We start from the raw sequence: 25,115 nt of genomic DNA on the forward strand, positions 1-25,115 counted from the left end.
ATCTTTTATCTTTTACTTGTTTCAGTCATTAGACTACAGCCATGCTGAGACACTGCCTTGAAGGATTTTTGTTGAACAAATCAACATCAGTACTTCTTTTCTTTTTCAGCCTGGTACTTATTCTATCAGTCTCTCTGGCCAAACTTCTAAGTTATGGGGAAGTAAATACACCATCGCTGGTTGTCAATCAGTGTTAGGGACAAATACAAAGGCACACACACATACACACACATAAGATGGGCTTCTTTCAGTTTCCATCTACCACATCTACTCACAAGGCTAGTCAGCCTGAGGCAGAAGACACTTGCCCAATGTGCCATGCAGTGGGATTGAACCTGGAACCATGTGCTGGGGAAGCAAACTTCTTACCACAGAGCCACACCTGTACCTGACATATGTTAATTTATTTCTAAGGAAGCAATGCTGTGTATCCCTTATTAAGTCACTATGAACAGAAAATAAAATATAATTCAATTCGTGGAGCCACTCACTACCAAAAACTGCCTTCATACAGTGTGACCACAGCTGATTGTCTCTTCATTACACATCCGATAAATAGTGAAGTGAAAGAACTGGGTATTGAACTTCTACAGTAAATTCAGGCCACCTAAAAGTTAAATAATGTTATGGTACTTCTACTGAACAACTATAAGCAGGCAAAATCTTACAAATATTATTCTGTTATAGGCTGGTAGAATCATTAGCATACAGGGCAAAATGCCTAATAGCATTTCATGTGTCTTTACATTCCAAGTTCAAATTCCACCAAGATTAACTTTGCCTTTCATGCTTTCAGGGTCGATAAAATAAGTACCAGGGATAAACTTAACCCCGCCTACTGAAATTGATGACTTTGCATAAAAATTTGAAACCAATATTATTGGGTCATCCCATAAATAATGCAGTTTTTTTTATACTTCTTTTATTTTTCAAAATTAAGATAACAAAGTTCTTTTTTTAATCTAAAATATACTCTCCTTCATTTTTTACAATGCTCTTCCATCTATCTGGTAGACTTGCAAGGCCCCTCTTCCAAAATTCACCAGTCCATGATGAAAAATACTCCTCCATTACTCTTCTGATCTCGTCTACAGAATTCATATTTTTCCCGTCCAAATGATTTTGAAGACTAGAATAAATCATAATCAGATGGGGCAATGTCCAGCGAATATGGTGGGCAAGACATTGTTTCCCATTCAAATTGTTCTAGCCTTTGGAATGTCATCCTCGCCTGATGGAAGAACACCTTTCATCTTGAAACCAAAGACAGTCATTTTTCTTCCAGCTCTGACTGAAGCTGCCCAAGCTGCTCACAGCAGATCTCCTTTGTTATCGTTTGGTTTGGGTTTAAAAGTTCAAAGTGGACTAAACCTTTCATATCCCACCAAATAGATAACAACACCTTACATGGGTGAAGACCTTCTTTAGCTTGGAGTGCCAGTGTTTCTCCTTTCCCAACCCACTGCATTTGGTCCAAAAACAGGTTAATTCATATGACATGACAGCAAAGAAGAGCACACATTCACTCTCTGCACGCGATTAGACTCGGAAAGTTTGAGAGGAACCCACTGACCCAATTTGCTGGATTTTCCGATGGCACGCAGGTATCAATGAATGGTTGAATGACCAAATCCAAGCTTCTCTGCTAGTTCTTCAATAGATACAATAAGATTTTGTTCCACTAGGGTTTGCAGGATGTCCTCATTGAGCTCTACAGATCTTCCAGGATGAGACTCATCCTCTAGGCTGTAGTTTCTGGCTCAGAATTTCTGAAACCACTGTTGACACTGGCTTATGCTTATTGTCTGATCCCCATATACTGCACTAATATTCTTCGCACTTTCCATTGCATTGTTGCCTTTCTTGAACTCATAAAGCAAATTATGCTAATTATGCTCCTTTGTCATTTCCATTGTAGCTTTGAAAAAATAACTTATAGTAGTTAGGCCTTCAAGGATAGAGTAGCCCAGTGGATTTTGATAAACTTCCTGAACATAAACGAAGGATAAAATAAAAGAAAGATGGAGCAAGCAAAAAAAAAAAAAGAAAGAAAATAGTAACTCAAGTTGACAAAATAGCATAATGGTTATAAAGAGATCTGCTAAGAACTCAAACAAACACTAACCCAGTTAATCCAAACCAATGTCAGAATGCAAAAGTATGAATAATGGTACCAACCTCAGTTCCTCCTGGATTAGCAGACACTGCAATTATTGGGGCTTTAGCAAACTTTGTAGACTCCAAGGTTTTCAGTAATCGCTTTGTCATCTGTAAATATTAAACATTTCAAATTTTAGAGTAGTAAATAGGATAAAGCAGTCCTATTATATGAAATATACCATCACTCACTTTTAAGTATCAATCATTGGAGTGAGCATGGAGGTGCCTGACTTAGTGGTCAAGGTGTTAGAAACATGATCACAAGATTGTGGTTTTGATTCTTGAACCAGGCAACGCATTGTGTTCTTAAGCAAAACACTTAATTTCACGTTGCTCCAGTTCACTCAGTTGGCAGAAATGAGTAATCCCGCGATGGTGTGGTGTCCCATCGTGGTCAGGAATCTATACGCCAAGGAAACTGAGAAACCAGCCCTCATGAGTCAGAATGATTTGAGATGGAATCTTTACCTTTACCATTGGAATGAATTGAGGAATAAAAACTCTGGGTGAATAATACAAAACAGAAACTAAAATGAGTAGGAGCATTAATATATGCAAGTCAATAGTGGCTTGCATTAATGCATGCACATTAATTCATATAACTATTCAAGAGCAGAAAGCTTTTGCAAATTTGTCTTCTGCACACAGGAATTCATACAATTATGCAAAAAAATTTTTTGCATGTGATTTAAAAGCAATTTAGCTGTTATTTTTCGTACATCTCATGATCACCTCATACCTTTCTTGTCTCTTTGTCACTCTGACATATATTAATGTTTTTCAATATTTTTCTTCCCATAAATACATTTAATGGAATGGAGATGCATTGAGATTTAAGCAAAAAAAAAAATTGGGTTTTTCTGTATTTTAAACTCTGATTTTAAAAAAAAATTCGAAAAAGAGCAGAACTTTTAGGATTCATGGGGCAGATGAGGTTTGAAAAATATTAAAACAGAAAAATATTTTTTTTCTCCATAATTATATGAATTCCTATGTGTAGAACACAACTTTGCAAAAATTTTCTGAAAATTCTAAAAATTAGAAACCTTATGAGAGGTTATATGGGGTGCTTAAACCAGAATTCTGCTTATTCAACTTAAATGATGGTGAATTTCATAGTGATTATGAGCCAACCTTTTCAGTTCATAGCAGCAGTTAGAAGAGTCTTGAAATGGCTACTATTCTGACTAAATCACACTGGCAGAGATAGTTGCACACAAGCCAAACCTAAAATATCATAGAGAATGCAGTCAATGGAAGGTGCATGACCCAGTGGTTAGAGCATCAGGCTCACAATCATGAGGTAGTGAGTTCCATTCCCAGAGCGGCTGTGTTCTTGAGCAAGACACTTTATCTCATGTGGCTCCAGTTCACTCATCTGTAGAAATGAGTTGTGATGTCACTGGTGCCAAGCTGTATTGACTTTAGCCTTTCCTTTGGATAACATCAATGGTGTGGAGAGGGGAGGCCAGTATGCATGGGCAACTGCTTGTCTTCCATAAACTTTGCCCAGATTTGTGCCATGGTGGGTAACTTTCTAGGTGCAATCCTATGGTCATTCATAACCATAGGGTGGATGTCTTAACAGTCAATGGAAAAAACATCCTTGTGGAATGGAATATTTAGAATCATGAACGGAGAGAGTAAAATAAAATAATGAACACATGAAGCTAAGAGGGAAAAATTAAGATGTCAGGAAGTTTGTTTATGACCTTCGTTTATGACGGTCTGAAATGAAACTTACTTTTTCAATTGTAGCAGCCTTTTTAGCCGGTGGCAACAAATCTGTCTTATTAAGTACAACCACCATTTTCTCACAGGCAATCTCTCCAACAACAAGACACTCAGCAGTTTGAGTTTGAATTCCTTTAGTGATGTCAACAACCAAAATCATAAGGTCAATAATCTGGGCACCTAATGAATGGAAAAACAAAATATTAAATAATTAAAAGAATATCTATTCTTCTTTGAGCAACATCAGAATGGGGACTTTGTGGTAATTTAATCAAGTCTGGTGCTTATATAAATAACTGAATTTGTAAATGAGATTGAGAAAACAAAGCACAGTAAATCATTTGGCTCAGCATTTTATACACTGTACCAACTCTACTGTTTATGTTTGGTCTTTGTGAATTGAATTTCAGCTCAGTATATTACTGGTATTAGTGTCATATTCATTTACTACAAACTAGCTTAAAAGCCACACTCCATGCAGACTTTTAAGTTAGCTACTGTGGAGGGCTAATTGTGCCTGTGGCCCAAAACTAAAGAGTGTCAAACAGCATGACTATTTACAATGACTATATGCCCTAGTGGGGTTTGATCAGAGGTTAAGGACGGATGAGAATTAATTCTGTAATGCAATCATTAGACCCAAGTTGAATTCCAACTGTTGGCCAATATGTCCCAAAGTACTTGTCTTGAGGTAAAATTAATGAAATGAATGTCATTTATCTCTCCACTTGATCTCTGACGTCATCAGACAGACACCAACCAAGATGGCATGAATCAGCCAAGCTTTACCTGCTGGAAATAGCAAACCCAAATGCTTTTAAATCAGATCCTAATGCAGGATGTTCAAGAACCAAATGAAGGACAGATTTTTAATCCCAGGATTATCCTGATTCCAAAACGGTATATGTCTATGTAGAGCAAATGTAGGCTGAAATACAGGCATCCCAGACAGACAGAATTTCACATTGATTATTATAGATAATTATTATGCTGGTACTCCGTCGCTTACGACGTCTAGGGTTCCAGTTGATCCGATCAACGGAACAGCCTGCTCATGAAATTAACGTGCAAGTGGCTGAGCACTCCACAGACACATGTACCCGTAACGTAGTTTTTGGGGATATTCAGCGTGACACAGTGTGACAAGGCTGACCCTTTGAATTACAGGCACAACAGAAACAGGAAGAGTGAGAGAAAGTTGTGGTGGAAGAGTACAGCAGGGTTCACCACCATCCCCTGCCAGAGCCTCGTGGAGCTTTAGGTGTTTTCGCTCAATAAACATTCACAACGCCCGGTTTGGGAATCGAAACCGCGATCCTATGACTGCGAGTCCGCTGCCCTAACCACTGGGCCATTGCGCCTCCACAGATAATTATTATACTTATGTTAGCATGATCATAATTTTTGATATGTTTATTAATGCTATATCAATTTAATTACTACAGATTATTTACAAATGTCTAGCTGGTATACCCTCCCCCACCACCACCACCACACCTTACTTCTCCTACTCTTATCAATATGGAGACAGCTTCATTCTCATGGTCTAGACTACCTTAAATTCCCTGTCTACAGAGCAGAAACAACCTTTATTCATAAAGACCTTACATCACACTCATGAGGTGGCTTTCCAGCTGTAGTGAAAATAACCAAGAAAAGTGTTCTGTCCCAAATTGTACAGGGAAAACACAGACACTGCAAACTACACCATTGGCAATCCCACTGTTCATAACAACCTAAGGCATTTGCTATTAGTCTATCACAGTATATTGCTTGGTAGTTAAATGAGAGACAGCCATACGCCAAGCTACCTTAGATCACCAATGTAGTTTTCCTTAGTAAACAAACCCCATTTCCCTCTCATCCAAGATAATAATTAACAATTTCTTTCTTAATATATAAAATCAAATCTAGAAACACAATATAAAAGATCAAAGAAAAAAATTATTGAGAGGTTGAGAGTCCACAGTTGAACTACCAATAACAAAATGAAAAAACTGACATCAAAATGTTAATGTAGACATGAGCAATGTTAAATTGATGTTAAAATTAAGGTAGACAAGAGGGATGTTAATCCTACTGTATAATGTGAAAGAATACTTGGTGTTGAGCAGTAAGTAACTGGTGGAGATATCCTTAGAAGACATAAACCAAGAAAGATTCATGATGAAGTTACAAAAAACAGCAGCAAAAAATGTTAGGCTTGATACGATTTAAATACATGACAACATACCAGCATGGAGAAAAAGAGGAATCAAATGAAAGAAAGATAAGTAAAATAAAGCTGTAAAAATTCTTCTGATTTTAAAGCTTGATCTTGTGAAAATGGCATCTACACAGAATGGAAAAACATAGAAAAGTATATAATGCTAGATAATAAATCTTAGCCCGTTTAACCTTCTTGATATCAACTCACTTGAGACTGACCTTGGTTCTATGATACAAACTTCTTTTAAAGTGACCTAAAGTAAAAACTTTCCATAACAATTTTGTTCCAAATACCATTTTCATAATCCTTTCTACTATAGGCACAAGGCCTGAAATTTTGGGAGAGTGGGTAGTCAATCATATTGACCCTGGGGCTCTACTGGTTTGTCATTAACTCAGAGACCTGGGAGAGCCTTGCAGCTATCCGGCCAACATGGAGGAGCACCTTGAATGAACACCACAAGTCAGGGGAAAAGAGGTTAATAAGCACAACAGTATGTGTGAGCCCATCAAAAGGAGCACAGTGACTCCAATGGACATTAAGACTGTATACAAATGTGCTCTATGTGACAGACTGTCACTCATGTATAGGTCTGTTTAGCCACCTGAAACACCTGTTTTCAGCTCCAGCTGAGCTGAAAACAGCAAGGATATAACCCATGGTCAGCAACTGACCAAAGGAGGGCTCTACTGGTACATATTTCATCAACCTCAAAAAGATGAAAGGCAAAGTCAACCTCAGTGGAATTTGAATGCACCCAGCGTCGTCTTTCTGGCACTTGTGCCTGTGACATGTGTAAGGATTTTCGAGCGAGATCGTTGCCAGTGCCCCTGGACTGGCTCTTGTGCGGGTGGCACATAAAACACACCATTTTGAGCGTGGCTGTTGCCAGTACCGCCTGACTGGCCTTCGTGCAGGTGACACGTAAAAGCACCCACTACACTCTCTGAGTGGTTGGCGTTAGGAAGGGCATCCAGCTGTAGAAACTCTGCCAAATCAGATTGGAGCCTGGTGTTGCCATCCGGTTTCACCAGTCCTCAGTCAAATCGTCCAACCCATGCTAGCATGGAAAGCGGACGTTAAACGATGATGATGATGATGACAAAATGCTTAGTGGCATTTTGCCTGAGATGCCAACGATTCAGCCAGCTTCCCACCTTAACCCTTTTGATACCGACCAGCCTGAAACTGCCTCTGGCTCTGTAGTACAAATGTCTTGTTCTCAAAGATTCTGAATTAAAGTCTTCCACCAAATTTTAGTCACAATTTACGTTCCTAACACTAGCTTAATGATAACTAAGTTATTTTCCTAAATTCTTTCTTATATTTAAAATTAATTGAAAGAAACACAGAGCATCTCAACAGAAATATGGTAACAAAAGGGTTAAATATCATTTTAATAAAGGCAGAATTATTTTAACTTCCTTATTTTCAACAGTAACTGAAACAAAGGTAGTGTATATTAATAGAAATATGGTAAGAAAAGGTTGAACCCAATAAGTTGGACCTTTGACTGGTAGATGACTACCTTAAGTATTCGGGCAGTGAATATCATTGAGATGGAATACAAATGTAAGCAGACCCACCACATAAATGTTTGGCTGACGTTAAATTCAGCCCCCATCTTGTTGATATGAGGGATTTTGGATTTGACAGTTTAACCAGATTTGTTATGAAGATTTTGAAAAACTTCTTTCAATAATAGGCGCAAGAGTGGCTGTGTGGTAAGTAGCTTGCTTACCAACCACATGGTTCTGGGTTCAGTCCCACTGCATGGCACCTTGGGCAAATGTCTTCTATAGCCTCGGGCCAACCAAAGCCTTGTGAGTGGATTTGGTAGACAGAAACTGAAAGAAGCCCGTTGTATATATGTATATATGTGTGTGTGTGTGTCTGTCTGTCCTCCCCATCCCCTCCAACATCACTTGACATCCAATTCTGAGTGTGTTTACGTCCCCCATAACTAAGCAGTTCGGCAAAAAGAGACCGATAGAATAAGTACTAGGCTTACAAAGAATAAGTCCTGGGGTCGATTTGCTCAACTAAAAGGTGGTGCTCCAGCATGGCCACAGTCAAATGACTGAAACAAGTAAAAGAATAAAAGAGAAAGAATCAACTCTGATTTGATATTCTACCAATTAAACACCAGGACAAATACTTTCATACTTTTATAATGATAGTAGATAATATTCAAAAGTCAACGTTTACGTTTATTATCATTATGTTCTTATGTAATATAGTTTACAAGACTTTATCATCTGCATCTCTTCAAGAAGAGTGATAACATATTTCTAATCTTTCATTTAGCATCACAGAATCAATCTGTACATAAAAACCAAAAAACTTTACCTGGCATGGCCTCATTACAAGCTACTAGACCAAGCCAAGTCAAAGCTGCTTCACCTCCTTCAATTAGATGTAACAGTTAAGAAATCCTTAGCACAATCTAATAAAACATTATACAAGATGTTTAACTGCCAACTCACCTGCCAAGTTACAGACTCAGCTACAACAAGATTTCAATATCAGTGCTATAATAAACACTTGTTTTCCAAAATTTTTATGATAGGATACAAAATGACAGAAATGTTCCCAGCTTGTAATTGTTTTCTTATCCAGGATACTGCTAGAGAGAATATTTTAGTTATCCAATAACTCGCAAAATCAAACATATCTTTTACTAAAGAATTCCAGGCACTGATTTTAGCTGACTGAAATGGTTCTTGTCACTTCATGAAATGAACTACAGGATAACATGCCTAGAGGTGATTTTCTTGTGATAAGCAATTTTCCAAAAATACTAAAATGTAGAAGAAAAAAAATGGGTGTAGATAGATGAATAGTTTAAAAAAATTATCTGGAATGGAACAGGGACTTGCAGACAACTAGAATAATGATAGTAGTCATTAAACTGGCTTTTGATTTGATTAGTTGACTCTAATTTATCTGAGACAAAATCATCCCTTTCACTTATATAAAAATATGAACAGTAAAATGATGTTTTAGCTTAGCATGGAGTTTTAGCCTGAATGTATATAAAATCCAGGTTACATTTTATTTGTTTAAAGTGTGTGTGAAGGGAATGTACGGCTGGTGTACTTCAACCTTGATCTTCCAAGATATAAAATTAAATGGAAATGTTCTAAGTGATATAGCTAATATACTATATATATATATATATATATATATATATAACAAAGACGAAAGCTAACGATATCCTAAAGACCTAATAATAGTTATGTATGTGTTTTTTCGTGTTTTGTTCGAAAGGTAACCACTCCTGAAGAAGTGCCAAACGTCTAAATCCAATGGACCAGTCACTGGATAAGTTTGGCACAGAAATGTTAACATAGAGTGGTGAATAAATCGATATATCGAATTTGAAGTCTCTGTCTCTTTTGAATATGAAAATTTAAAAGTTTAAAAACCTTATGATATATATATATATATATATATATATATATATATATATATATAAAATCTAAATCTTTAGTTAAAAATAAATCAGACTTACTTCCTAATTGGTGCCCTCAGACATATGATTAAGATAACCCTTTTTGTTTACCTAGTAAATAATGTGCTAACATGCAACTGGTTGCTCAGTGGCAGTTGGTCACTTTGTAAAAAGAAATTGAGACTATCTAAAAGAAAATTGAGGAAATAATTTGGTACAATGAACAAGTGAGATAGTTTACTTTCTGGATCCCTGATATGACATTTATATAAAAAGAACATTCTGGACACTTAAAATAATTATATGTAATGCATTAATGGAAATAATTACATCATAATGCAAAATATAAATAAGATAATGCATTGTAAATTGTGTTAAAAAAATGTAAAAAATATGAATTAATATTTTGTATCTGTCCAAAACAGAAACTGACAATTTATGCACCATTAACAATACATTCAAGACTAATCCAGTTACATCTTGAAGTTTATACATCACATGATATATGGTTGGTTAGCAATGATGTCACAGAATTTCCTTGCATCAATTCTTGTATTCTTTTACTGGTTTCAGTTACTGGACAGTAGCCATGCTTAGACACATGAATTTTAATAAATTATATCAACCAAATTCCTTTTTACTTTGTTGCAAAGTGGACATTAGCATAACAGGAATTAACTTGGACAAACACCACAGGGTATTTCTGTTCACACATACCCCTATTTACTTCTAGCTGATATAAACACACACACACACACACACACACAAATGACTTCTGCACAGTTATTCACAAGCTATGGCTATGGTAGACAGGAACGAATTTAGAGCTGTAAGATTGCAAAACAAACTTAATCACAGTCATCATTGTACTTAATAGATATATATATTTTTTTTTAATAATGAGATGCATAAATATTTGGATAATTTTCCTCTTGGTTCTTCTTTCAAAATGGAAAATGGAAAATGGGTGTTAATCAATCACACAATAGTTATAGCTGTTGTGTTTAAGATATAGGTTGTATGTGTTATAGAAGTAATCTCACAAAATATATTGTAACAAACAACTTTTGGCAGAATTCTGGTTTAATCACCCTTATAACTTTTTTAATTTTTGGGAATCTTCAGAAAATTTCTGTTCTACAGATGGGAATTCATATGATAATGAAATTTTTTGTATTTTTACTTTTTAATTCCCCACCACCACCACCAATCTTATCCGAATTTTTGTTTTTAAATTAGTTTAAAATATGAGTAGTCCAGGATTTTTTGCTTAGATCCTAGAAATGGGTCACCCTTGGGTGCATCATGCCATTAAATGTGTTTATGGGGAGAAAAATATTAAAAAAACATTGATACATGCCAGAGTGACAAAGAAACGAGGAAGGTATCAGTTGGTCGTGAGATGTGTTAAAAACACCAATTAAATCGCTCTTAAATGAGACAATTTCTTTCTTTCCATAATTGTATGAATTCCCATGTACAGAACACAATTCTTTTTTTCATAATAGGATGAATTTCCGTCTATAGAACACAAATTCGCAAAAATTTAATGAAAATTTAAAAAAAAAAATTGAGAGGTGCTTAAAACTAAAATTCCACCCAATCTCTTGCTAAAAAAATTACCACCAAAAATACTACAATACGTATGGACACAAGGCATCAAAAGAACTTTCTAGACACCATTTATTTGGTTGTTTCCAAATCTCATATTAATATTCTGCTGTGTTATAAACACTGTGATATCTGCTGGGCAGTTACAAATTTCTCAAGAACTAGAGTCTGGTGTGAGATATGTGAAACACCACTAACTGTTAACACTGACAGGTTAAACAATTTTTGAAACTGAGATTTGTTGTTTAATTGGTAGCGTGTTATTTCCCTTACTTCAATTGTTTAATATAAGGTAGCTTTCGTTTTGTACTGGAGATGACGAAGGACATACTTAAAAACGTATTCAGCAAATTTACAGATTGTTAAGGGGAAATTTTTGGTTAAAGCGGCGCCATTCAAATTGAAGTCAATAACTGTGCAGTATTTATATAAATAACGGTAATCTTCAAGTTTAGGGGGATAAAAAAATTTTTAAAAATATTCAAGGGAAATAACTGAACGACTTACCAGTATTATCCGTTTTCTTCTAGCTGTTTATAAATAAATCACACCCTAACCCTAACCCTAACGTCAATCAAATCACGTGTGATTTATTTATAAACAGAGATGTACGGATAATACTGGTAAGACATTCAGTTACTTCCCTTGAATATTTTTATTTATTTTTTTTTTATCTCCTAAACTTGAAGATTACCATAAATAACTTGGCTGTCGGCGTATTGAAATGAAACGATAGCCAGGAAATTGTAACTTGTCGAAATTTATTTTGACTATATATGTCATTATGTCTAACCCATGTCGGGCCAGTAATACATCTATATTCATACATTACTCTTCTGAAAAAACTTTCAATTAAATAATCGTATTTTTTACTTTTCCAAAAGAGCTTTTTCATTTTCTTTTTTTCACTGAGAAACGTCTTACAATTTAACTTGACAATCGTATTGAGATATAAACATCATAAGATTAGTCATTCAATATTTTCGTTGTTTATTAATGGTACTAAAGCAGCGCGGACCCGAACGCGCAGTCGCGCGTCCGCGCTAGCTAGTCGTGAGTGGTCAATCCTAACCCTAACCCTAAACACGTATTCATTTGCACACGCGGGTTAGGGATAGGGTTAGGGTTAGGATCGACCACTCAAGACTAGCTAGCGCGGACGCGCGACTGCGCGTTCGGGTCCGCGCTGCTTTAACTTTTATTTAGCTTATAGTTTAAGTATAGAAGTATAGTTGTTTTCAAAATGCTTTTCAAATCTCATAATTAAATAAGATAATCAAACCCAAAATACGACTAAAGAGAAGAAAAAAATGACTACTCCAATATCAAAATAAGAATGAATTAGTGACTTGAAATAGGGTTTACTATAAGCTAATTCAACAAGTTAAATTACTCGAGAACCAACACATGGGTTATGCAACTATATCCAAATGTCTTGAAAGGATATAACCCCGTATATTTGGTTATACATGTACATTTTTTAAAAAAATATGAAAAGTTAAAAATATTCAATCGTTCAATTACCGCCAATAATGGTGCGAATGAGAGAAGCGTGACCTGGGCAGTCAACAAAAGTAAACTGAAGCCGCTCATATTTAGAAGTCAATTCAGCAAGGTGTGAGGGAATATCGACAACAGCAGAAGAGAAACCCAAATCTAAAGTAATTCCACGCTCTTTACTCTGGGGATTTTTATCAAAGCAAGCAGTGCTGGCTGTCGTACTTAATATTTTCGACAGACTTGTTTTGCCACTGTCCACGTGCCCCAACACACCAACATTGAAGTTGAACGTGCGAACAGACATCTTGTAGAAAAAATTACAAACAGGAAGTGAAGAAAAAAAATACTAAAAATATCTTCTTCCGGTCCGGTTTCGAAACTCAAACTTCCTCATCAACCCGTTAATTTATTTCATGTAAAATATCCGCAATTATAACTACTGTCATAGTTTATTGATAACTTATTTCATTACAAATAGTAAGTACTTAACTTTTTATATCCATTTGAAGCCAATACAATAAATATTCATAAACATGAGAGCTTGTTTCCTATGTTATATGCTTTGGTTCGAGTTTATTTAAAGATAAAACATTTCGTAGTTATTTAACATACTGAATTTTTTTGCATAGATTATTAGTGAAATATAAAAATTAAATTGATAAATAATATCATTTATAAAATATCTATTTGACATTTCATTTCATTTTTTTTTTCCTTTACGGTATTTGTCGGCAACTTCCGGCAATAAACGCCAGGCTGAATGGCTGCAAGTTGTGAAAACAAAACTGATTCAGTAGAATGAAGATGTATGTAAAAGAGGAGAATTTACATCTTTGGCCCAAAAGTAAACGTCGCCAATGTAAGGTATTACACGATTTTTTCCAATAATTCTGCAGCTGTGTGAATATCCATTTATTTTCATTTTATCTGGGATTTTACTCAGTTCGGTCCGATCTTTTCCTCTGCTATTCTAGGTCCGACATCTACATGTGTCTTGTGGCTGCTACTTTGATAATCCATGGATTTATTTAGTTTACACTGTTTTACCAAAATCTCGGATTTTTTTCTAACTCACTCAACGGAACTTATATTGTGAACCGTTAATCTGCCGATTTATATCACCTGATAAATCTTTCTATTTTTGTCTGTCAATTTTTGTAATGCATATTTCTTACCTTGTCTATTTCCATCCTATATCTATCTAATTTATCTCTATCCTTTCCTTCCTTTTCTGTTAAATTCATTACAAGCCTGAAAATAGTCTTCAGACAGTTGGATTCCGAGAATGACAAACTGCGTCATGGAGTCGTGACGCAATAATTTAAATATCGGAACATTTGTTTTAAAATTCAACAAAGATATGGGAATTCTATTTTAGTGGACAAAAAAAAGAAGAAAAAAGTCTTATTCTTTGCAAAGAATTTTTTCATTTCCTGAAGTGAACACTCTTTTTATTGAAAAAAAAAAAATTTCTTTTTTGTGTGGGAGATCTATTTAATTATTTCTGAAAATGCCGGCTGCGAATATTGTAGTTAATGAAACAGACGTACTCCGTCTTGTGACGGAATTTCTTCAGAATCGCGAACTGAACATTTCAATGATGTCTCTCGAACGAGAGACAGGAGTCATTAATGGCCTTTTTTCAGACGACATGCTCTTCCTACGTCAATTGATACTCGATGGTCAGTGGGACGATGTGATGGACTTCGTTCAGCCATTGGGCAGTGTTGATGATTTTGACACAAAACGTTTTGAGTATATTATTATGAAACACAAATATCTGGAATTATTGTGTATCAAATCTGAGCCTAGTATTATGGCCAATTACGACTTTACAGTCGACGAAGTGGTCAAATGTCTCAACTCGCTTGAGTCGCTCTGCCCGACTAAAGAAGAATATAGCAATCTTTGTCTTTTACTGACCTTACCCCGTTTGGCTAGTCATATCGATTACCAAAACTGGAACCCGAGTAATGCTCGTGCCCAGTGCTTCAAGACAGTTTATCCGTTGGTTGAACACTTGCTACCATTCGAACGTAAAAACGACCAGAACAATCTGGTGGCCAAAAACGACCGTTTGTTACAATTACTTTTGAAAGGTTTGCTCTATGAATCTTGTGTAGATTATTGTCAATCAAAAGCAACCAGCAACGGAGATGAAATGGAATTGAAATTTGCATCTCTGTTGAACGATACTGGTCTCAGCGATGCTGATTTGAGCCTCCTTTCCTGGTTGCAAAGTATTCCGACGGACACATTTTCTTGCCCCTTTGAACAGAAGACTATGAATGTCGACATTCGGCCAATGACAAAACCATCTCTGGAAGCGTCTTGGTCGGAACAGATTCTTGTCACCCCTATCAAACCTCGCATGTTCCCACACTCGCATGTACCCACCACTCGTCCGAGGGGAGGCGCTGACATGATGACCCGCTCACTAAATCCGCAGTTCGACGGCCTGTCTAGCGGCTTATGGCAAGGACGTCGAGACTCGGGTGATGGACTTAGCCCTATGTCGCGTTCCATGACCCCTGCAGCCAGGCTGTTCAATATGAAAAAGAATCCTATGCAAATGTCGATGGACAAGCTGTTCGAAGAAAGCGAGGTCATCAACACTCAGAGCTCAATTTCCGACGATTCGCGCTCATTTCGTTCGTCATCCTCAGTGACATCGTCGCCGTTGCGCACTCCGAAGAACGTCAAGTCAGGTACCTCTGGTACACCACCCCGTTCTTTCTCACCTGTAAGCAATAATCTCACTGCTTCAGTAACAGATTCCCCAAAACACCTCAAATTGAACACCACCGCCTCTTCCACGCCAGGGCCTGCTGGGTCCACCAACACGGAGTTGTTTAAGGAGTATCAACGTCAAAAACAGCGCCTGCAAGAACAGCTAGAGATTCAAGAACAACAGAAGGAGCTGTACCAGAAAGAACTCAATGAACTCGAAAAGAAGCAGACCATGTTGAACGATAACAGGATCAAGGAGGAAGTACGTTACTCGCAACAATCATTCAGCTCACCCGAAACCTCGACTCGGTCTTTACAAGGGACTCCAGGTAAGTCATTTTATTCACGTTTTATCTATCTGGGAAAGGGTCTCCAACATCAATATCGTAGTCAATGAGAGGAGCCTCTACATTTTTTTTTGTACTATTTGTTGCTCGACCTGCTACAAATAGGAACTAAATCTCCCTCAAATGACACCCTATTGAAAAAAAAAGTGTGTAAATAGGGTACTGTACTGAAAAAAGAAACTGTACGATTATATCACGAACGCCTTTAATCATGAATCTATTTTGTCAGATTTAATATCGGGCTAAACACTAACATCAATATCACCAATAGCAATACCACCAACAATGTTTGTGATGGCGCTTTATAGATGCATCAGTCCCGCCATCATCATCGTCCACGGTACTGCGACATTAACAGCATCACCACTACCAACCTGATCGTAATGTTATGCATTATAATTAAATGGAATAAGGATTTGGTAACCTATCTGTCTGGGGACGTTAATTTAATTTCTAACGGAAGTAGTAGTTGTCATGTTAGTAATTGGTGGGTACTTATTTTAAATTCATTCAAACTAATTGACGTAAGTTGCGTGTGATAATAGTTGAATGGTAACCCTTGGCAACAAGTACTCTTTCCCTTTGTTACCCCCACCCCCGCTTCTCAGGTGTATGATAATCCTTGGCAACAAGTGTATTTTTCAGTTATCATATAATTACGTGTTTTTGTTTTAAAAAATCACTGTGCTGCTCCAGTTTATTTTGTTTCGGTGATTACATATTTAGTAATTCATCCTCTCAAGTCACATAATTTTGCACCGGGTTTATTGTCATTCGTGTTGGTCTTATGGCGTTACTGAAGTAGTCCCATCTCTTGAGTGGTTGCTGATTAATTCTCAATCAACCTCAATCGAACTGACCTATAATCAGTTATTCCAGTCATGACCACCTTGCCTTTTCATATTTTCAAGACTTCATTATCCAGTGTTTCTTTTCTCTTTAAAGACATTAGGATGTGATGGGAAATTTGGCTACTATTTCTAGCAAGTGGAACTACCACCTAGATAGTCCCCTCATTGACTCGATAATGGTAATATTTATTTCTTGTACAGGAATCCATTGTGTATCCCAATAAGTGTATTTGGTTTGCATTTGAAGTGCTCAAATTGTTTGCATTTGTTATGAATTACATTTTCAACATGAAAATTATAATTTATCATGAATTCTTTCAAACGTAAAAATACATTCGCTACGAATGCGCACGAAGTACATGTTTATTTTAAGAAATATCGCAGATGCAAACCAGTTAACCGTTGACTGTTTCTCATTTACAAAAAATAAGTTTTTTGATTAAAAAAAAAAATGGACTACAACAAAATTGCTTTTACAGATTTCTGATTCTCTAATGTTCAAAACCTAAAAATCCGATTAAGGGTTTACATACATACATACGTGTATGTGTGTGTATATATATATATATATATATATATAAACAAATAATAAATTAGTATATGCATATATACGTACAGGTATGTGCATACCTACGCCTACCTGTATATATAGGTGCATATCTGGGTACAGGACATTGCAAACAAAACGTAGACAAGAAAATAATAATAACTAGAGTACAGAAAACACACAAGCCACATAGAGAACATTTTCCTTCATCAGCTACCCCCGTTTTAACACCGGCGCTTCGAAGAGTTATATATATATATATATATATATATATATATATATATATATATATATATATATATATATATATATATATATATATATATATATATATATATATGGTAATGGTCAGCTCGCCTTGGATTCCTCTTATCGCCACTCTTGACGCTGTGGACCTAGTCCTAGATGAAGGATTCGGAGTTTAAGTAGTGTTCTAAATTCATTTGAACACTACTACGTGTTTTCTATAATGACATATTCAGCTCTCACCTATTGCTGTATAATATTAATCGATAATAAGGGCATAAAAGTTAGTGTTGTTCGAAAACAAATCAGTGGTAGATTTCTTGTGAAAAGGAATAGTGACGTTTCCTAGTCTAGATATGTAAATAATGTATGTGAAGGTAATTTCCACAGTTGGCATAATGACAAGATGCCGGTGATTTCTTTTATATTGACAGATGACCGCAAAATATGTGTCACTGAATAAATTGCAGTGCAAGTCCCTGAGAGGGGCAAAAAAACAAAACCACTACAGATTAGATTCCGAAATATTCACTACTATACTCTACTGTTGCCATCAACACTTTCGACTTTGACGAGAGATGAACTCGTAAATAAATAGGACAAGCTCTACTGTGTCGGTCGTCGGCCCCGACTTGAAAAATTATTCTTATTCTGTCTACTAGACTGTGTCAACTTGTTAGCTGGAAGACAAACATTGCAGTGCGATTATTGGTTTGGGAGTTGCTTCTGCTATCTCTCTGCTGCGAATGACACATGACGACTTCACATTTATGTTAAATAGAAGGATGTTCATTCATCTTTTTGTATTGCTAGTTTCCCGTCTTTTATTTCTATTTGAATCTTTCCTCGAAATAATCTCTCTTATGTATTGTTTATTTCATGCTTCTGCGCATACGCGCGCGCGCACACACACACACACACCTCTATTTCTCTCTCTCTCTCTCGCCCTTTCTTTTGTTTCAAATTCTGGTAGTTTACTATGAAACTTCTAGCTATCGGACTGCACTATTTTTAGGGTTAGGGCTGTGGATGTCAGTATCGGCGAAGCACCGTATAACATACTATAACTGTATTAAGTTGCATTTTTTTTTTATCAGAGTTCAAATCCCGTCGTTCCACCATCTGGGGGTTGATAAACCAATTGCAAGCTATAATATAGACGTTGATTTAATCGGCTACGTCCTCTTCCATTTTGTGGCATTTATTTATTAGAAATCTTTTTGTTGGTAGCTGTTCTTGCAAATATTATATATGCACAACTAAACCATCATCATTATTTCGATAAGTACTTTTCGAAACTGGCATGGGGTGAGTGGGTGCGTGGGTCCGTCCTAGCACAGCATCTTGTCACATGCCGGATTCCTGCGTCATCTCTCCTCTGAGATCCAACATTATAAGACGACCTCACCACTTTTTCCCACGCCTTCGATTTCCGTTTTCTTTTTGCTTCTTTCTGGGCACACCCCCTCCCTTCTCTTTACTATGTCCATACGATAATAGTCTTGGGCACTACAGCTAGTAGCAGTAGTACACATAAGATTTGAGCTACCTAGTTTGACCGATATCTGTCTGTCTATATCTATCTATCTATCAAATAAATCAGTGAATTACTGCCAGCATAAAGTTAAAGTACTAAGCTAAGTACATTCAAGAGAGAATGAAAGCTAAATTCTTCCAACCCAGATTTCATTTCTTGTATTTCTGTTTATTTCAATGAATGTGTGGGGTGGGTATGTGTGTGTATTTTACATTCCCCCCCCCCATTTTATGTAATCCCCAAATGACTTTAGGGCCGTCGGGCTGGCTAAAATACAGTGTGGGCCAAAAGTCACACACCAAAACAGTTGGCATTTTATACCGCTGTTATTCCTTTATTGTTTGTTTTTGTTCAGCACGTTCGAGTTCTTGTGTATTCATCATTATTTTATTCAATTTTAGAAAAATGAAGTCTGTTGACAATTTTGGAACATATTGAACTTCTTTTGTGCATGAATTTTGACACATCCTGAACATTCTTATACGGAATAAATTCATAGGATTTGTAGTATATGTAAAACTTCCCATTTCTTGAAACTACTTTCTGGCACAATAATTGGTGTGTGAAATGGGAAAGGTAGTGTTTATAAATGCAATGTTTCATTACCCAGTGTCACCATCAGTTGGAATGACGTAGGTTGCATTTATAAGCACCAGCTTTCCGTTTCACTTACAGTATGCCAGAAAGTCAGTTAACCTCTACGTATTTACCTAATATACTATACTTCATACTCTGTGCATCAAGTACAGGAATTGGACATGATGATTTCTACTTATATTTGTGTTTGTAATTTTGAGTGGAAAATCGAGGCAGGAGAAACTTAACTCTAAAAGTACATCTGATGTACATATTCATCTGTGACATATCTCTTTTACTCTTTTTTACTTGTTTCAGTCATTTGACTGCGGCCATGCTGGAGCACCGCCTTTAGTCGAGCAAATCGACCCCAGGACTTATTCTTTGTAAGCCTAGTACTGATTTTGGCACTGTCATGGTATTAGCTGTCAGAAGTGAAAGTAGAAAAATCTGAAGGCACGTTACTGCTGGTTTGAGTTGATTCTTTGGCTACCGACAGCTAATACCATGACTGGCCGGAGCGAGCTATCTGTCTGTCTGTCTCTCTCTCTCTCTCTATCTATCTATCACTCGAAAGTTATTGGAACAAATTTGACACCTATATCCATGCGTTTGAAAACACACAGAGTATAAGGGTACTACTAAAGCAGAGTGGTCCCGAACGCGCAGTTGCGCGTCCGCGCTAGCTAGTCGTGAGTGGTCGATCCTATTATTGTTAAACTTCAAACTTCATTTGTTTTCTATTTTGATAAATTCTCTCTGTTGAAAATTATATTTTTATATTTTAAATAATTTGCAATTTCAGAAAATATATTTTTATATTAAATTTGCGTTTTCTAATTTGATAAATTCTACGGACACAAACAGAGGTGAACGAGTGATAGATAGATAGATAGATATAGAGAGAGAGATAGTGAGATAGACAGACAGACAGACAGATAGATAGCTCCGGCTAGTCAGTAGCCAAAGAATCAACTCAAACCAGCAGTAACGTTCCTTGTCGGTTCTACTTTCAATTCTGACAGCTAATACCATGACAGTGCCCTGATTTTATCGGTCGCTTTTGCTGAACCGCTGGTTTACGGGGACCTAAACACACCAGCATCGGTTGTCAAGCAATGTTGGCGGGAACAAACACAGACATACAAACACACATACATATATACATATACATATATACGACGGGCTTCTTTCAGTTTCCGTCTACCAAATCCACTCACAAGGCTTTGGTCGGCCCGAGGCTATAATAGAAGACACTTACCCAACGTGCCACGCAGCAGAGGTAAAGTAGGAAACTGGACAAGTTATTTGAAATGTATGGGGATTATATTTTGATATCTTCTGCAAGTGCTTTGTTAGGTTTCTAGGCAAGGGATGCTGAACTACACAGCTCAGTTCTTGTGGCTGCAGAACAGGATCCAAAGCAAGTGTCCTCTGTGAGCATTTAATGTTTTCTAAAAAAAAAAAAATTTTTCAAGTTGAATGTATAAGTAGGTCATTATCAGTTGATGGATTTTAGATAGTCTTTTGTGTTAAGATTTGTTTTATTTTGCTTATATGTGCATTGCCAGTGATGAAAATGGCAAGAGGGGATGTTAGATTTTATACAAAAATGTAAAAAGGTATCAAAAGTGGGCCACTAGGTTTCAGATCTCTGTGTATTCTATTTTAGTAACTATATACCGTTTAAAGCTGAACCATGGTTTATTCTTGGATCTTTGTGGGCAAGGTGAAGCTGAATCCTTGTTTCTCATCCACTGAGGAATTCTTACACTCACTTATGTACCTAGATATTAGCTTCAAACCATGATATATATGTAATCAAAGGGTTATTAAAATAATTTTAAAATTATTAACATATGGTTCTGACAAGTAAAGGATCAACTTTGGTGCAATATTCTATTGGTGCAGACTGGGTTATTAGGTAGCTCCAATCAAGCGTTTTTCACATGGGGCTCTAAAAGTGTTTAAGTGAGTTTGGGCTGCTGTTTATAGCTGATTGATTGTGTACACTACAATCGGGCTTGTTGTAGACTTGAGGTGAACTACATACAGCAAATTCTGTGAATTTATTCCTCGTCATTTAACGTCTGTCTGCCATGCTGATATGGGTTGAACAGTTCAGCAGGATCTGACAAGCCAGAGGACAACATTGGGCCCCAATGTTTACTTTGGTACGATTTCTATGATTGGATATCCTTCCTAATGCCATCCACTTTACAGAATGGACTGGCTGTTTATTTTCATGGCACCAGCACTGTATAAGAAAGTATATTGAATTTTTTTTTTTTTTTATAATTTTGGGCTTACGTAAAATGAAGTAAAATTGTGAAATGCTCACACATACACAGATCTGCACTTTTATTATAATAAATAGAAATAAGAAGAATAACTAGGTTGAGATTTAGCTTGCATTTGTTCTCCTAAATAGTTGAGTACATTATCTTTATGCATCCAGTGATTTACTGTTTTCTTAATCTCATTCATAGCTTTATAAGCTTATACACATTCATGACTTTTTAAGTTAATGCACATTATGTGGCTTTAAAAGATTATTTATATACATAATATCAACAAATTTCATTGTCCCAGTATTTCCTACTATGTACAGATATCGTAATAATACCATCTGCACTCTATTTTTGTTTGAGATTCAAATTTGCATTTTGCTAAGAAAATACCTAACAAATATTTACAATACATTAATTATATATTTATTTATATGCAAGGATGTACACACACTCCTCATGTATAGCCTTGTGGTCAAAAGTGGTAAACAGAAGTTAACTTTGCTAAGTACATAATCTATTTTAAGTAAAAGTTTGATGTTCTTAAATTGATCACTAGCTCTCTGGTAATGAATACTTTTACATTTTTACAACTGGCTTGTAGCCTTATAAACAACTTAATGGCAGTGGAGTCTTTCAAATAAAAATTTGTATTTGGAAACCTGATGAATTTTGTTTGAGATTCATTAACTGTCTGAGGAAACTAACTTGTGGTTGCTGTAACACTTCACTTTACAACCTGGATTTCTTTTGTCTCTCATATTATTGATTTTTGATGTCATTGTTATTGGCAATAAGATTCTCTTGATTATCTTTCCTTGAGCTTTTATCATTTGCTTTTCGTTTTGTCATTTCACATTGTTACATTCCTTTGCAATGAATTGGCTCTTTTTTTTGGGGGGGGGGGCAAATTCTGTAGATACTGACCAGACTTAATAATTACCTTTTTTCTTCTGTTTGCTCTTGTTTTTTTTGTCTAGTAAACTAGCATGTTGTTTAGCTCCTATCAAGCAGATTTTTAATCAGAAACGTTCCAGCAGTGACTGCCCTTTTTCTTCCAAGCATTTATATGCCAAGGACAACATTATTCCCTTTTATTTATTTACTTTTTTAAGATTGTATAGTGTGACGTGAGATTTGGTTACTATTTCTAGTAGGCTCACTTGTAAGATTGTTGCTAGTTTGCTGGCCCGATACCATTCATAAAATGACATTTTGTGTTTGTTGGTTATACTGCTAAACACGGGGGATTGCTTTCTTCATAGTATTATATAATTTGTTTTCATTTTGGTTATTTTTTTATTGTTTTCTTCCACTCACTTTCGTTGTGTGTGTGTGTGTTGCTGTTGTCAATTCAATAAACTCATTACCAAAGTTCAACAGAAGAGAATTGTAGACAGACCAGTTGCCTTATGCATTGACTGTCAGCTCTAAATGCACAGCACTATTTATGCAACCGTAATGGTATGTTAATATCTGCGGTAAAAAAAAAAAAAAAAAATTACTACTTGACTAAAGAACTATTATTTGATCGTGATTACAATCTTGTGAATAAGAGTTAAATGCTACTGTGTGTGTATTTGTGTATTGATCTAAAAGCTATTTGTTCACTATTGTATTAGATTGCTTTGAGTGAGTAGCACCAGAAGTTTACAACCAAGAATCTACCTCTTATTTACACTCTTTGCTGCTGTTGAGTTCTGTATGTGAATGTATATAATAGTTGAAACATCAGACCTACTATAATAAATGTACAAGTTTAGTCTCATTGGGGAAAAGTAAATAACATGGTTACTTTAGTAATTTTGTTGTTACCCTATAGACTTTATGGGCAGAAAAAGTGGGATCTGTTTGCGACGGAAGCAAACTTCTTATTACACTGCTACACCTATGTCTTTTAAATGCTTAATTAGTGTCCTTGCCTCTCCAAGTTCCAGTACTATTGGGTTTGCCTAACTATGCCTTTTCCATTTCATACAGCCTTTATTAAATGGAGTCTTGAAAATGGAAAGGTTAAAATAAAACACTTTTTTTGTATTCAGTAATGCATCTCTGTGTTCTCTGAGTTCAGAAAAAGTATCATCCATAAACCGGTTTGATTTGCTCAGAAATTTATGGCATTGTGCCAATTATTATAGGGCTCCAGGCAAGGTGTATAACTTAGTTTGCCTTGGTTAATACTCCTATTTCATGGTTGAATGGTTAGAAGTAGGAAGGGCATCATACAGTATGCAAAGTTCAAATTTACATCCTGTTGGAATGTTATGACAACAATTACTTCCCTATGCAAATTGTGGCTGGTGTAGCAGGGTGTTGCATCTGTTTTGTGTGAAAATTAGTCAGTTAGGCTGGTGAAAGGAAATATAATTTAATAAGCGGATAAATTAAAAAAAAACTTTGAAGGTTGTGTTTATCATATACCAATAGTTCAGTTCATCTGGAATTATTATTATTATTAAGGCAGCAAGCTGGCAAAATCATTAACACGCCAAGGAAAATGCTTAGTAGCATTTCCACTGTTTTCAGATTCTGTTGAGGTTGATAAAATAAGTTGAGTACTGGGGGTCGATGTAATCGACTAGTGCCCTCTCCCAAAATTCAGGACTTGTGCCTATAGTAGAAAGGATTATTATTAAGGCAGCGAGCTGGCAGAATCATTACCACGCCAGGTGAAATGCTTAGTTAGTGCTATTTCATCTATTGCTACGTTCTGAGTTAAATTCTGCCGAGGTTGACTTTGCCTTTCATTCTTTCGGGGTCGTACTAGTGAAACACTGGGGTCAATGTGATCAACTAGTCCCCTCCACGCAAATTTTAGGCCTTGTGCTTATAGTGAAAATAATAATTATTTTTAGTAGTAGTAGTAGTAGTAGTAGTAGTAGTAGTAGTAGTAGTAGTAGTAGTTGTTGTTGTTGTTGTTGTTGTTGTTGTTGTAGTAAGGTGGCAAGCTGGAAGGATCATTAACACACCAGGCACAATGCTTAGTGGCATTTTACATTCTGCATTCAAATTCTGCCAAAGTCAGCTTTACCTTTCATGCTCTAGGGGTCAATAAAATAAGTACCGTTTAGGCCCTGGGGTCGATGTAATTGACCCATTCCGTCTTCTAAACTTGCTGGCCTTATGCCAAAATTTGAAACCATTATTTAAGGTGGTTAACTGGCAGAATTGTTAGCATGCTGGATGAAATACTTCACGGTACTTCACCCGTCACTACGTTCTGAGTTCAAATTCCACTGAGGTTGACTTTGCCTTACATCCTTTCGGGGTCGATAAATTATCAGTGAAACACTGGGGTTGATATAATCAACTCATCCCCTCTCCC

The 25,115-nt window shown here is 36.2% G+C and overlaps 2 protein-coding genes across 13 annotated transcripts in view; one reads left to right on the forward strand and one right to left on the reverse strand.

Moving 5' to 3' along the window:
- Positions 1–12,972, reverse strand: part of LOC106879759 (selenocysteine-specific elongation factor) — a 32,473-nt gene extending 19,501 nt beyond the window's left edge. Inside the window, exons 1-4 of one of the 2 annotated variants that reach the window (XM_014929444.3) lie at positions 12,693–12,830; positions 8,590–8,903; positions 3,905–4,074; positions 2,179–2,268 (exon numbers count right to left, since the gene is read on the reverse strand). In XM_014929444.3, the coding sequence (XP_014784930.2) occupies positions 2,179–2,268; positions 3,905–4,054 (240 nt within the window). In that variant the 5' untranslated portion in view covers positions 4,055–4,074; positions 8,590–8,903; positions 12,693–12,830. Of the gene's footprint in view, positions 1–2,178; positions 2,269–3,904; positions 4,075–8,589; positions 8,904–12,692 lie in introns of both variants that reach the window. The other variant, XM_014929443.3, reaches the window with a different exon arrangement.
- A 424-nt stretch (positions 12,973–13,396) lies between these two features.
- The window catches only part of LOC106879758 (WD repeat-containing protein 47), a 107,982-nt gene continuing 96,263 nt past the window's right edge, over positions 13,397–25,115 (forward strand). For 6 of the 11 annotated variants that reach the window (XM_052971257.2, XM_014929441.3, XM_052971258.2 and 3 more), the window contains exon 1: positions 13,398–15,727. In XM_052971257.2, the coding sequence (XP_052827217.1) occupies positions 14,179–15,727 (1,549 nt within the window). In that variant the 5' untranslated portion in view covers positions 13,398–14,178. Of the gene's footprint in view, positions 15,728–25,115 lie in introns of all 11 variants that reach the window. The other 5 variants (XM_089358727.1, XM_052971256.2, XM_052971255.2 and 2 more) reach the window with 2 other exon arrangements.

This window comes from Octopus bimaculoides, chromosome 10 (genome assembly GCF_046866305.1).
Source record: "Octopus bimaculoides isolate indiv1 chromosome 10, ASM4686630v1, whole genome shotgun sequence".
Taxonomy (NCBI): domain Eukaryota; kingdom Metazoa; phylum Mollusca; class Cephalopoda; order Octopoda; family Octopodidae; genus Octopus; species Octopus bimaculoides.